Source organism: Buceros rhinoceros, unplaced genomic scaffold, assembly GCF_000710305.1.
Source record: "Buceros rhinoceros silvestris isolate BGI_N320 unplaced genomic scaffold, ASM71030v1 scaffold17819, whole genome shotgun sequence".
NCBI lineage: Eukaryota > Metazoa > Chordata > Aves > Bucerotiformes > Bucerotidae > Buceros > Buceros rhinoceros.
In genome coordinates, this window is record NW_010431091.1 from 10,345 (window position 1) to 24,142 (window position 13,798).

The 13,798-nt window shown below is 53.5% G+C and overlaps 2 protein-coding genes across 2 annotated transcripts in view; both read right to left on the minus strand.

Annotated features, from left to right (window-relative positions):
• The window catches only part of KLHL40 (kelch-like family member 40), a 9,101-nt gene extending 8,966 nt beyond the window's left edge, over positions 1-135 (minus strand). Inside the window, exon 1 of the mRNA XM_010143308.1 lies at positions 1-135. This exon is cut by the window's left edge and continues 1 nt beyond it. Within this exon, the coding sequence (XP_010141610.1) occupies positions 1-135 (135 nt within the window).
• A 4,981-nt stretch (positions 136-5,116) lies between these two features.
• Positions 5,117-12,366, minus strand: HHATL (hedgehog acyltransferase-like). Its single transcript, XM_010143309.1, has 6 exons — positions 12,169-12,366; positions 10,405-10,549; positions 9,378-9,413; positions 8,404-8,605; positions 6,836-6,977; positions 5,117-5,409 (listed from the first exon to the last, which is right to left on the minus strand). The coding sequence occupies exons 1-6, from the start codon at positions 12,302-12,304 to the stop codon at positions 5,288-5,290; spliced, it is 783 nt and encodes a 260-aa protein (XP_010141611.1). The 5' UTR covers positions 12,305-12,366; the 3' UTR covers positions 5,117-5,287.
• Between the last annotated feature and the right edge of the window lie 1,432 nt (positions 12,367-13,798).

Sequence of the window (13,798 nt, forward strand, 5' to 3'; positions counted from 1 at the left end):
AGGAAACTCCTTCCCCTTGACTTTTAAGACGCAGTCCAGAAACTTATTGTGGTCCAACATGTCTTTGAGTCCATCCTGGAGGAGAGTTTGCTGGTAGAGACGCAATTCTTCCACTTGATCAAAGGGCAAACCCATGGTGCAGAGTAACCGCTCCTTTTTTTTCTCCAAATCCTTCTTTTTTATATATATATATATTGATGAATATATCTGTACCGGAGCCTCCACTAAAGAAACTTACTCAAAGCAGGGCTGGTGGCTCTCCCTCTCCTCCAGGCTGTCAGCACACTGGGAATGTGAAACGCTGGCTACTCCCGCAGCTGTCTGCGTACTTCAGTTTCCAGCGGAGGGCTTTATATATAGCCGCAGCGTTACAAAGCTTAAGGAATCCATACTGGAGCATGTGTAAGCCGATCACCCTTCAACATGACACATGGGACGGGGAGGAAGGGAGGGGGACGGGGGGACAGCTGTACTCCCGGCCTCGATGCTTCAGGAAGGGTCTGTCAGCCCGTGAGTCACCGCGGGGGGAGCGGGAGCTTTTGCTGCGACCCACCGGCTCAGCCGCCGCGTTTGGGAAACACCTTCCAGATGAATCAAACCTCCGAATCTGCCTGCTGGGTCATGAGTGGAAGGGCTGGGAGCATCTCCCGACACCGCTGAGCAGAATTCTCTGAAACTACTAAACCTTCTGCTGTGCTAAAAATAGACCGTGAAGTCAAAGCTGGGGAGATGCAATAAGGGAGCGTCATACGTGGGCTTGGTGGCATCCCCGGCTCCAGCCAGCTCGCTCCCAGGGCTGCTTTTCTGCACAGCTTTGTCCTCTGTTCTCCTCTGGAGTCACTTTTGGGTGTCTGGAAGGGGGTAGGAAATGGAAATAGAGGTATTTATTTACACCCCTGTGTGGGAGATGAGACCTGTGCTGGAAGTTACTTAAGAAGTCTCACTGAAGGAGGGGACTTGAGGAACCTGGGAGAGGGATGGCTCTGCTTTGCCTACAATACATGCGTGGGCCTCAGTGGCTCTGGACACCTCGTCATTAATAACCCATCTGTTCCACATCTTGGTGGCAGAGAGAGGGTCTGAGGCAGAGAAGTGAAGAGCGCGCAATGGCAGGCTTCAACTCATGTATTACAGACACCTAAACACAGGAACCTTCTTGTCAGTCGAGGGTCTCCTGCTAAGGTCCACTGAGATTCAACACCCCCATGTTGTAGTGTAGGGCCACAGCAGGACAACCTGCCCGGCCTTGAGCTGATGGTCCGGAAAGGTTGAAGTCTCCAGCAGGTCTTGTGTCCACTTGCAAGCCCGTGGATGTCTAGGAAGCCTCATGCGTCTTGAAATGGCTGGTCCAGGACCAGCTCTTCCCGTGGAGCTCACAAAGAAGCAAATTATTTTTGACAGAGCGGAGTAGCTCTGGTTATTTATACCAGTAGTAAAAATTCTGCATGAATCTGTCTTCTCTCCATTACTATGGACCCCCTGGGCTGGCTGACACTCAGGGATCAAGGCACGGATTTAATTAATGATTTAATTAAGTCTATACAAAGATATTAGCTGCTCTTCTTGGTGTATTGAAAGCCACATGACCCCTTACCCTGCCACGGAGGTATTTTTAAAAACGCTTTGTGCCACGATGTCTATCTCTGTAAGCGGGAAGAGGGAGGGAGCTATACTGGTATGAAGCCCTTTTGTACTGGTGAGGTTCCAGCAGCATCTGGGAGGTACCAATATAGCAGGGAACTAATCACAAGCTGGTTTTGGAGTTCACGTCATAAGCTCTTCTGCTGTGCTGCTCATCTGTGACGACGAGCTCTGATCTTTAAACTGGGTCGAACTTCAGAACTCTCTGCTCCCAGACATCTGCGGCTGGACCACCCCCTCCCCTCTCCCCTCCCTCTGCACTTCCACAGGTTTAATCCTGTGCTGTTGTGCTACCAGCTGGGATTTTTGCCCTTCTGCCTTTAATCTCCCCTGAGCCCTGGCTTGTTTTCCTTCTCGCTGGGCTGCTCGGCGCACGCTGCCAGCCGAGGTTTGCTTCCACATTGCCCGTGTCATGAGGTGCCGGTGCTAAAACGCAGCTTCAGCCCATCCCTTCCCAGAGGAGTTCCCAACCCATCTCCCAGGAAGAGACCTTTCAGCTCACCCAGTCCAACCGTTCCCCTGCACTGCCAGGGTCCCTGAACCATGTCCCTCAGCTCCACACCCACACGCTGTGAAACCCCTCCAGGGATGAGGACTCCAGCACCGCCCTGGGCAGCCTGGGCCAATGCTGCACAGCCCTCTCTGGAAAGAAATTGTTCCTGATGTCCAATCTAAATCTCCCCTGGAGCAATTTCAGGCTGGTTCCTCTCATCCTGTCTTTTGTTACATGGGAGAAGAGACCGACCCCCGCCTCGCTCCAATCTCCTGTCAGGGACCTGCCAAAAGTGATGAGCTCCCCCCTGAGTCTTCTTTTCTCCAGACTAAACAACCCCCGTTCCCTCATCTGTTCCTCATAAGACTTGCTCACTTGACCCTGCTTTTTGGGGGACTTGGTCTGAGTCTTGCTGCCCTGGAGAGCCAAGGCCACATCTGATTGCTTATGGGACACTTTTCTCTGATGACAGCAGTGGAATTTAGGCAGCATCAATTCTGAGCTCTCTGAAACCATTGCTTCTTGTAGAAGCTTTGATCACAGTAGACTTGTCCCATCTGTCTTCTGTTTGCTGGGTCCAACGTGTACGTTTACTAAGGTAAACTGGTCTCCAAGCAAGTCCCAGCCCAGCCCAGTGGGTTTTAGCAACTAAAAGCTGACGGGATAACTTCGGGATAAGGGGGCCGAAGCCCAAGTTCTCCCATGAACTGTCTCTCTAGCAAATCACTCAGTGTCTAAGATTAGCTGCTCCTGGCAGCTCCAGCAGATGCAGCTGCTGGGTAAAATTAGATCCTTAGAGAATGGGTTATTTTCTCTCCTGGAGTATCCAAGTCAGGAGGGCAGTGCAGAGTCACTGGGCTTTGCCATGTGAGTCATCCACCGTGACACCAGGAGGTGGGTGACTGTCCTCCAGGGCAGCCAGGGACCTGGGCTGAGCCACCCACAGAGACAGAGCCCTGGGTCTCAGCAGCTCAGGGTAGCTTCAGCTGGGTGAGGACACCCATGTGGAGGAGAAGAGCTGAATACGACCCTGCAAGGAAGCACATCATGTCATAGCTGTTCTGGTGGTAAAGAGTAAATCTGAGCTGCCAAGAAACATCTCCCGAAGGTGCCTCAGCAGACCTGTGTACACAGGGATGTGCCTGGCAGCTGAAGGAGTGTTGGAGATGCGACTGAAGATGCCACCAAGGCAAAATACCTGCCCTTACTTCCAGTATTTTTGATCAGTCTCCCAGAAGTGAAACCAACGTGGCTTCTAACTCAAAACCTACCCGGGTGACAGTCTGATGGCAGCAGGCAGGTGATATTTCACCAGTGCAAAGGTGGAGTCGAACTAAAGGTGAACATGAATGGAGCTGCAGCCAAACCTCCAATCTGGTGACACCACTAAGGCGGTTTTCTGTTAAACTCAACAATGTCTTGTGTCACTGTGAGGGGTGGGAGTTGGGGACCTGCAAACTGATCCCTGTGTCTCCCAGCAGGGTGTTGCCCAAGGCGCCACCTGCGTTACAGCAGCGTAACAGTAATGAGCGGTGGGCACTGTAGATGTCCAACATTTATTTACTGCAGAAATAAATGACATTTATCAGAGACTACCCAAATTACTTCGGCAGAGCTGAAAGCTGGCGAGGAACCGATCCTCTTTCATCCACAGGGAAGCCAGAACACACCAGCACCAAGCGTCTTGACCCATGTTGCGAAGTGGTCCAGATTCTGCCCTCACCGAACATCAACAAATCTCGGACTTAAGGCCACTGGAAGTTACTCTAAAGTGCGAGAGAGCCGGAGCTCTTCTTCAGGTATGAGCCCGCCTTTTCCCCAAGGCACCGGGTTTCACACGTGGACATTTATTCAACGCAGTGTCCCAACGTCATGAGTCCCAGGGAGGTTACCATGGGTCCCCCCTCTGCCACCGAGCCCCAGATCACTGCCCTTCACACAGAGTCTCTCTCCTCTGGCCGTACATACTCGTGTGTGTTCCTTCAGCCGTGCAGCCGGGGCTTGGGCTGCGGGCGCCGCAGTCCGTGGAGTGAAGCGATGGCTGGTGGACACGGGCACGAGCTGGCTACGGCATCTTCTGTTCCTCAGCCACGGGCAGGAATGTGAGCTTCAACCTTTGTCCATGGCGTGTAAAGAACGGAAGTGGGATTTTGCTTGAGTCTCAGGACACTTATCACAGCAGCATGGTCATGGTGGTCACATCAGTCCCAGACCCAGCACTGGGGGGTCCCTTGCACCGGAGTTGGGGCCTGGGGACCAAGTTGTGAGCCATGTGTTGCGTCTCCTCAGCACACCCGCTCCCTGGGTGACCTGCACACGATGTGCGATGGCTGTGAAGCAGGTCTGGCTCCCGCACCCTCATTAACTATGCCTGATATTGGCGCTAAATCATTTTTTCCAAGACCTTCAGCACTGAAGGGACTTATTTCGGAGAGATCGTAGCAGCTATCGCTCTGCACTGACAGTGGTGGGGAGATAACGTGCCAATGTGCCAGTCCTGGTCCCCCTCCCCTTCGCTCTAAAGACCGCGCTGTTCGTTTATTAGCCTCTTGGTGGGTACAGATCATGCAGAGCCATTTCCTTACTGCCCAACCATAGACGCTGGACATCCACAACTGTGGGTGCTGACCATTTCTTGAGGTGAAAGAAACAGGGTGCTTGGGCTTGAAGCGACCTGGATGTGGTCTGCTCAGAGCAGGCTCAGCACCAGCTAATCCCCTTCCCATAGCTGGGTGTCTGCCCCACTCCGAAACCTCCAGCTGAGGGACTTGGAGAGTCTCCTTTGGGAGACATGGGCTACAGGTCCTGCGGGAGAGCTGAGTGCTGGTGGACCAAGTGTTATGAGAAGCAGGGGATGAAATCTCTAGATTTCAGGAAAATCATAGGGATGACTCTTTCTGGCATCAGAGAAGTGTCCTGGGAGCGTACCTCAGCTGTCTGCCATGCATGGGGAGCCTGCAAGACACCCACCGAGCCTTAGAAAAATCTTTCCTGCAGCAAGGGGTGACCTGTGCTTTCCAGGTGACTTCTACATGGGTGAGCTACAGCAGTCCAATTGTCGGGAGTGCTTGGAGAGCCCCAGCCAGTGGCTGGCCTGGCAGCGGTGGCTGGAAGGGAGACGAGGCTTTGGGACAAGCCCACCAATGCCTCGTTCTACTCCGCTTTTGCTTTGTCACACTTGTCCTCCTCAATGGCCAGGATGCGCTCGCGCTCTTTGATCAGCTGCACTCCGCAGTACGTGATGAACCAGATGGATAAGGTGCTGACGGGGAAACCTAGAAGATGGAGGGAGACACGGTCATCTTGGAGCAGCTGCTTGCCTAATGGGGTTAGCTTTTCTTCAGCACTGCTGCCTCTCAAGTGGGTTTGGGAGGTCCCTCAAGTTCATGATGGCCAACAACATTTTCCATAGTGGATCCAGCCCTACAGCTTTACTGAGAGAAGAGACAAATCCCCAGGACCAGATCTTAGATGAAGTTGCTCCTGAGCCCACCAAGGCATCGTGGACCACAGCTAATGTGGGAACATGCTGAAGTGGCTTTGAGCATTGTCTTAACCCCTAAAACTCCTCTTGCCCTGCTGAGTTCAGACTTGGTGGTTGACTTTCTGCCCATTCAACCTGACCATGTCCATCATTGTTCAGCACTGTGACCTTCTGGAAGCTTTGTGCCCCGCTGAGGATCAACCCCAGTCTTGTCCTGTACCTAGGGGAGACACAGTGTGCATCCAAGAAAACATGTTTTAGTCACCTAGGTAAGTGACAGGAGCTCTCCTCCCACTTAGGAAGGGCCTGATGACACTTGTAACCATGAGTCTGGTATCCACAGCAGAGGAGAGACACAGGCTTTGTACCTCCTAAAACAGGACCTCTGAAATTAATAATGCAACCAGCAAAAGCCAGCTAGCTCAGCGGGCAGGCACTTCTGGCACACTGAGCCCCGAGCGTCACGCTATCCTACGCCAGTCCCATCCCAGAGAGGGCTGGAGGACGTGGGCTCCCGATGGCTATTTATACCCTGGGCTGCTCAAGAAGACTTCGAAATAGTGCCACCATCCAGCGATTAGAAATGTGCAGGTGAGACTGTAGCACCTTCAGGTTGATGCAGGAGTCACTGCTAAAGCAAAAGGAGATGAGGCAGGACAGGTGAATCACATTCTCCAGCGTGGGGACTGCTCCTCAGCCAGGGACTCAGTCCACTGTGGTGGGGTGAATGTGACCTTTGCGTTGCAAGGAGTCTAAATCACGGTGTCAAGCTGTGCTGGGAGATGTCAAGCAAGATGCTGGGAGGCAGCTTGAACCCCAGAGAGCCCACGCGAGAAGGGTTGGGACTAAGAAACCACTGCCTGCAGTTTTTGCCTACTAAGCCTTTCGGGAGCAGCCACACAACGAGCCAGTGGCCAGGCCACTTTGGACCCGAGAGGACTCAAAAGTCCCAATCATAGAATTGTTTAGGTTGGAAAAGACCCTTCAGATCATCAAGTCCCCCCGTTCCCCCAGCACCGCCAGGTCCCCACTGACCCCTGTCCCTCAGCACCACCTCCACATGGCTGGGAAACCCCTCCAGGGATGGAGACTCCACCAGGGTTGCCCTGGGCAACCTGTTCCAGGGCTTTTTGGTGAAGAAAGGGTCCTCAGCTGCCCTACCAGTGTCCCCCATTAAGACAAGGATCCCTAAAGAGGGAAGGCTGGCAGCCCCTTACCTTTCAGGAGGAGTCTCTTGGTCACCAGCAGTGCAAACTCCAGGCTGTTGAGGGCTGGGATGTTGTAGAGGACGATGGCCCAGAAATTCACCGCTCCAAAAACTGCCCTAATCCGACGAGACATGGCTGCTGACATTTTGGCCTGGGGAGGGGAGAGGAGCAGAGAGTGAGGAAAAACAGGGCTGTAAGGAAAGGGGAGGCACTGGTCCAGCACCAGCTGGGTTCCCAGGGGGTTAGAAAAAAAACATCAATGCGGACTTTAATGTCCCTGGGATGAAGAAACACAAGGACAGGGTAAAATTTCTGCTCTGCTGCTGGACTCAGATGCTTTTGGGACTCTGGACTGGTGTTTCAAGGTCCCACGTGTAGGGGAAGATGTCATCCACCGCTTCATGCTAGTAACAGCTGAGGACTCCTTTCTTCATCTGTTGCCCCACGTTAGCCATTCCTCAAGGCAGATGAAGGCTGTTGAATGCCAGGATTACTATTAACCCCACGTGCAAATCACACCCAGCCCTGGCAGGAATTGTTTTTTAGGAATTAAACCATAAAAAAGGAGCTGAAAAGCAGTGGCAGCAGCAGAGTGAAATTGTCCCTGGCACATAATCCTCAGGAGCTGCTGCTGTGAGCGGAGCAGGGAGGAGTTTAGAGCCATCTTCAAAGGGCGCGATGAATCCCCAGGACACTTATTGCCGAGAATCGCGGTGCCGCAGGGAAGGAGATTTCACTGGCTGCGAGTGCTGTAATCTGATCAGAAGTTCAACGAGGAGAGCGGGCAGGAGCATGGCTCTCCAGAGTTTATATTCAGAAGGAGCCTTTACTGAACCACTTGGCACCTCCAGACTTCAGGCTGAGCAAAACAAATAAGGAAGTAACTGTTTCCAGGACGGGCTTTCGTAAGATTCTCTTCCAACAGGTCCCTGAGGCACCTCGGTCCCAAACCAAGGGCGGGCACCAAGCTTTGGCTCAGTGTCTGGAAAGTAATTCATTCTTTTCTCTTGCTCTTATCGAAAATCAGATCCAAACCACTCCGAACACCAAGACGTTTTGCAGACGAGGAGGAACAAGTGATTTCCACAGGGAAGCGTGTCAACATTTCCCCACGGACAGACCTCAGATTTTGTGCCCATCTGTGCTACTTCAGCGCCTCGTTGGGGCAGCAGTCCTGCTTCTCTTGGACCTTTCTTCTCATTTGGCAGGCTCCACACCCGACCTAAATTTCCCACGAAGCGTCACAGGGGCAGGTGGGAATTTGCTCTGGCTGGGTGACACAGTGCGTAAAACGACGGGGTGCAGAGCACCAGGACTGTGCTTCCCTTACACAGCTCAGTAGCTGGTCACGAGGAGGCTAAAGGCCACGGGAAGGAGCTTCATGTCTCCAGGCAGGAGGCCCGGACACGGTGCTGCACGACATCATCAGGGATGCTGCTCTTCAGTATCAGCTGAAAAAAAGGTCTGACTTGTATAGACGAGTTTGAGTTCCCTACAGTCATGGATGTTTTCCAGCAGCAGAGTTTGGCCCCAGAACTACCGATCTTCCCTCAACCACTCGCAGCCCAGCTCCTCACCTCCAGTTTGGCGAAGGGCTCCTGCTGGAAGAACTTCTGCACCCAGAGCTCAAAGTTGAGGCCAAAGCAGTTGAGGACAGACCAGATGTAAACGATCTCACAGGGCCCCAGCCACAGGGTGGTGACGGCAAAGGTGGCAATGGTGGCTATGAGCTCCTTGATGATATTGTCGTGGTTCTCGCCAATGTGATCATAAACGTACCTAACGGTCAAAAAGAGTGGTCAGTGTTTCTTGTAGTGAAGGAGACCCCCTCCCTTATCACGCGCTCACCCACCACAAGCTCCTCACAGGTAGGTCAGTCTAGAGCAGCCCAGTGAGAGAGGAAGGATGTTTTAGCCGACATGTTCTAACAATAAACTGATTTTTCCTGCAGTCCGGCTGCTCGTGTCTTCTGTTCCTCACAAACCTATAGCTCCAAAAGGACAAAACACCACCCACCCCGTCTCTTGCAGGTAAAGGGTTGATAAACCGTGGGGATCTGTAGAGCTGCAGGCTATCTTGGAGCTGCTGGTGCACAAGGATGTCATCAGAGAGCAGCCAACACCTTCAGTACAGGTTGGCTGGTGTGTACTCAGGGTTGAGGAGAGCTGAAGGGCTGGGACAGATGGAGATGGACCTCAGGCCACCCTTGTTACCCTGGATATGAGAGACCTGAGCTCAGTTCCCCTTTCCTCCTTGTGGAATATGACCCTGACTCTTCCTCCCTTTAGGGAACGCTAAACCCACCAGATTTAAAGGGATATCTGGGACAGGACCCTCTTATTCCCAACTTTAGGGGGTGCCTGATGCACTTTATGGTGATTGATTCAGTGGCCTTAGGGATAAACTGACCAAACATGACTTCATGCCCTAGCAGAATTCACCCGGAGGAGAGGACACCTCGGCTCTGGGATGAACAGGACTTAAAGATTTGTTGCTCTGTGATGAAGGAGAAGACCCTGAACCGACTAGAGGTGGTTGATTGGACACTTACTTGCACAGCCAGTCATTAATCCCTCTGTCAAAGTGCCTAAAATGCGGATGATAAAAAGCACGTTAAAACACGCAGCGTAAGGAGACCCTCCCACAGAGCAGTCAGCCAGTCCCCTGGCGAGGGGTTACGTCTTGAACCCTGTTCACAGCAGTTCTCCACGCTCCTTCCTAGGTCCAACTATCACAGAATTGTTTTGGTTCGAAGAGATCATTAAAATCACAGAGTCCCCCCGTTCCCTCAGCGCTGCCAGGTCCCCCCTGCCCCCTGTCCCTCAGCAGCACCTCCACACGGCTGGGAAACCCCTCCAGCCATGGGGACTCCACCACTGCCCTGGGCACCCTGCGACAGCCCTGCACAGCCCCAACGGGGAAGAGATTCTGCCTCAGGGACAACCTCAACCTCCCCTGACACAACTGGAGGACGGTTCCTCTCATCCTGGCGCTTGTTCCTGGGGAGCAGAGACCGACCCCCACCTCGCTGCACCCTCCCGTCAGGGAGCTGTCAGAGCCAGAAGGTCTCCCTGGAGCCTGCTTTGCTCCAGCCTCAACCCCACCACGTCCCTCAGCCGCTCCTTAGCGCATTGTGCTCCAGACCCTGCCCCAGCTCCGTTGTCCTTCTCTGGACACGCTCCAACCCCTCCGTGTCCTTCTGGGATTGGGGAGCCAGAACTGAACCCATAATTCCAGGTGTGGCCTCCCCAGTGCCCCCAGTACAGGGGGACCATCCCTGCCCTGCTCCTGCTGGCCCCACCAGTGCTGGGACAAGCCAGGATGCCATTGGCCTTCTTGGCCACCTGGGCACCCTGCTGGTTGTGTCGATGTGGTTGTAACCTCTTCCCTCATCGCTTCCTGTCAAGCCCATTTCCCTGGGCTATGGCCAGGGTTAGACTAGAGGTTCAGGAGACTGTTCACTGCAGGCCGTCTCCAACTCATCGGCCGGCTGCTCAGAAGCACAGTCCAGGTGTCCTCCCCCCATGCACATTTTGAACATGTCAAACATGCTGTCGTCATTCATGCACGTGACTCACGTTTCCGCGAAGACATAGAGCATCGTGATGCATTTTGGAGGCTGGGGTGGGTCCAGGTGGTCCAGTCTGGTGATGGTGTTGATGACCCCAAACATGACAGCAGCTTTCACCCAGTCGTACACCAAATTGGAGTATGCCAGGCCAGCTGGAGCAAAAACGAGAGTCAAAGGGTGAAGAGGAACACAAAATGTATCACCTTTGGGGCAGGGGTTGTCCCCCTTCGGGGGATGTCGTGTCCTGTGGGAACAGCTTGTCTATTGCAACCAACATGACATCCAGAGGACAGTCTCATGGTGTCTTGGCTCAGCAATGCTTTTAAAACTAAGTAGCTTTTTAAGAAGCGAGAACCAAAGGACAGTATTTTCTTGGGGTATTGGGGAGCAAACTGTTTATTGGTCTTGGTAGTCCATGAAGTCATATGGATCTCATTTCTTCCAGTGCAAGATCATTCCTTCCCTCTAAGGCTTGTTAACCTATGATGAACTCATCACCGTTCTCAACACTGACCTCCGAGGTTTTATTGACACCTCCATCGAAATGCCCGCCCCCCCATCTCCCTGTGGCCTGGGTGTTGGTGCTACAGCTGAGCCAGGGCCAGAACCTCTGTCTTGAAGAGGTGTCTGACACTGGAAGACAAACCCTGCAGGAACAAATTCTAAAGATTCCCATTTCCTACCAAAACAGAAGCTGACTCCTACCAGCTTGGTGGGATTCAGCTTACAGACTAAGGGCCACACAGTGCTTCGGCGTGAGCAGAACCTGAGCTCCCTCTGCGGACCATGCAGATCTGGTCAAAACAGTCAGCAGAGGAGCTCAGAAGGCTCAGAACTTACACTTGGTCAGTCCATCCAGGTCTCTTAGGCCACCCTAAATCAATGCCAGTGCCATTCTAGCTGCATTAGAATTCTCTCCTGACATCCAGCTGCCACTTTGGAGAGACCTGAGGCTCCTCCATCCTCTGCCCATGTGGGTGTCAGATACCCCATGGCATCTCAAATGGTGCCATCAGACATGAATTTGGCCAGCTGCCATCCTCCATCCAGCTGCCAGCCGCCATCCTCCATCCAGCTGCCAGCCGCACGCCAGCGCTGCTGCCATTACTCACCCTGGAGTTTGGCTTCTGGAGGTCCCTAGTCCAGTCCATGGTCAAAGTTCAATGGAGAGCAGGTTGCTCTGGCCCTTGTCCATTCAAGCATTGAATATCTCTATTTTTGGAGAATCTGTAACTCCTCTTGGCACCTCTTACAGTGTTTGACCACCCTATGAAAAAATTTCCTGAGGTGCCATCAGATTTTGCCTTGCTGCACCTCGCTTGCTGTGTCCTGCTTCTTCCCTGCCAGCCTCCAGGAAGACTTCACCTTCTCTACAACCGTCCACCAGGCAGCTGAAGACAGCAGCCACAGCTCTACTGAGCTGCTCTCAACCTGCGCCCTGGGGCCTTTTCGGTGGCTCACATAATGGGTGGCCACCTGTGAGGGTATCTGAGGTACCAGACACTCCTGCAACAGCATGGGGCTGATTTTTTGGAGGTGCTGATCTCCCTTCTGGTCCAGCCTCTTACACTCCAAGCTAAACAATTTACACTGTGAGAACGTCAGACAAACACCACCTGCTCTCCAGGGCTGTCTGGAAGAAGAGGGGCTTTACTCAAACCTGTCCAACACAGGCAGTGCCAAAGCCTCTCCGTGGGGATGGATGGAGACCTGAATCACTCACCGCTGCCTTGAAGTAGAGGAGCGAACCTGCCCAAGCACAGCCACTCACCCAAGGACCAGTCCGAGAGGCGGTTCACGAACTTCAGGTCGGAAGGGAGGGTGAGGATGTAGAAGAAATGGAAGAAGATGTCCACAGCAATGATGGCCCCCACGTGGAGGAGGGCATAGACCCGGATGTTCCGCATCTCATCGTCTTTGCGTCTGAGCTCTCGGGTGCTCACCTGCCAGGATGGCAAACCAGGAAAGGGCTGAGCTGAGAGACAGGGTGGGCAGCATGTTCCTCCATCTGCAGAAACGGTCAAGGTCCAAATGGGGACTCAACCCCCTCCTTCAGCAATCACACCATGGACCACATGGTCCAAATCTCCACTGATGAAGGAAGACACCTAAGGGACTTGCTCTGGTGACGCATCCGCAAGGAGCAGGACAAGTCCCACCTACCGCACCCCTCCAACAGCTCCACCTCAGTGCTGAGCACAGCAACTATGTGCTCCTGGATCACCCTCCCAGCTGTCCCACAGGCTGTTCCCATCACTGGGGTTTCCAGTAGAGCAGGCACTTGACGTGACACAGCAGCGACAAGTCTGGCTGTACCTGAGGGACCCTTGGTGGGGTGAAAACCATACCGACCAGGGAGCTGGGTTTCGTGCTTGTTCTTCAAGGACATGTTCAGCAAGTCAACTTTGCTTAAGCCACCTCTTAAGGGTGGCCCCTTGTGCAGGTCAACAAGGGGGAACACACATCGATACCCATCACATCTGCAGGATGCCACAGCCTGGGGTTTCGTGCTTGTTCTTCAAGGACATGTTCAGCAAGTCAACTTTGCTTAAGCCACCTCTTAAGGGTGGCCCCTTGTGCAGGTCACGAAGGGGGAACACACATCGATACCCATCACATCTGCAGGATGCCACAGCCTGTAGGGAAGGACATCTGCATGCCCAGGGGTGGTTGGGAGCAAGGCTGGATGCCCACCTGACAGCTCTGCCAGGGCCAGCTGCACTTTTCATTTGGAGGAGGAAGAAGATGACTGATGGTTTCTGGAGCTTCTGCTGCAGACACCTGAGGGACTCCAGGAGTCATCCTGAATCAGTCGGGACCTGATCGATGGGGGTTTCTTCTCTGCTGCATCTTGCACAAACAGGGGCCGGGCTTTGTCTCCGGGAGCTGCCACGTCTCTGGCTGTTGTAATGTAAAAATCATCAGCGCAAGCTTTCGGGATTACCCTGGGCAGACTGGTGTCCTCGCTTCCCCGCGCCGCAGCAAAAACCGCTGCAGTATTCAGAATCCTCTTATGTTTATTACTTCCCCTTTATTCCCTGCGAGAGGTGGGAGCTCTCCCAGCGTAATCCGCGGGCTGCCGCACCAGCCCCGCTGTCAAATCCAGATGATTCCTGAGAATTAAAGCCTTTGCCAGATATTTTTGTGTCTGTTCTTTGCCGAGTGCTTTAAGGATACAAAGAGGCCGCTGGACCCCGAGCTGCGGGAGAAGTCAAGGGAGGACAGGCACCGGTGTGGAGACGTGTGGGAGGACACGGAGCTTCCCTGTTCGTAGAATCCTTTAGCTTGGAAAGGATCACCGAGTCCAACCATCCCCAGCGCTGCCAGGTCCCCCCTGCCCCCTGGCCCTCAGCAGCACCTCCACACGGCTGGGGAACCCCTCCAGCCCTGGGGAATCCAAC

What these genes read in the sequence shown, in the direction of transcription:
- HHATL (XM_010143309.1), bottom strand. Translation starts at nt 12,304, where the DNA reads ATGCGGAACATCCGGGTCTATGCCCTCCTCCACGTGGGGGCCATCATT. An exon ending in CTCTATGTCTTCGCGGAAAC is followed by an intron (nt 9,414 to 10,404) that starts GTGAGTCACGTG and finishes TCCGCATTTTAG; the next exon opens with GCACTTTGACAGAGGGATTA. An exon ending in CAAGAGACTCCTCCTGAAAG is followed by an intron (nt 5,410 to 6,835) that starts GTAAGGGGCTGC and finishes TCCATCTTCTAG; the next exon opens with GTTTCCCCGTCAGCACCTTA.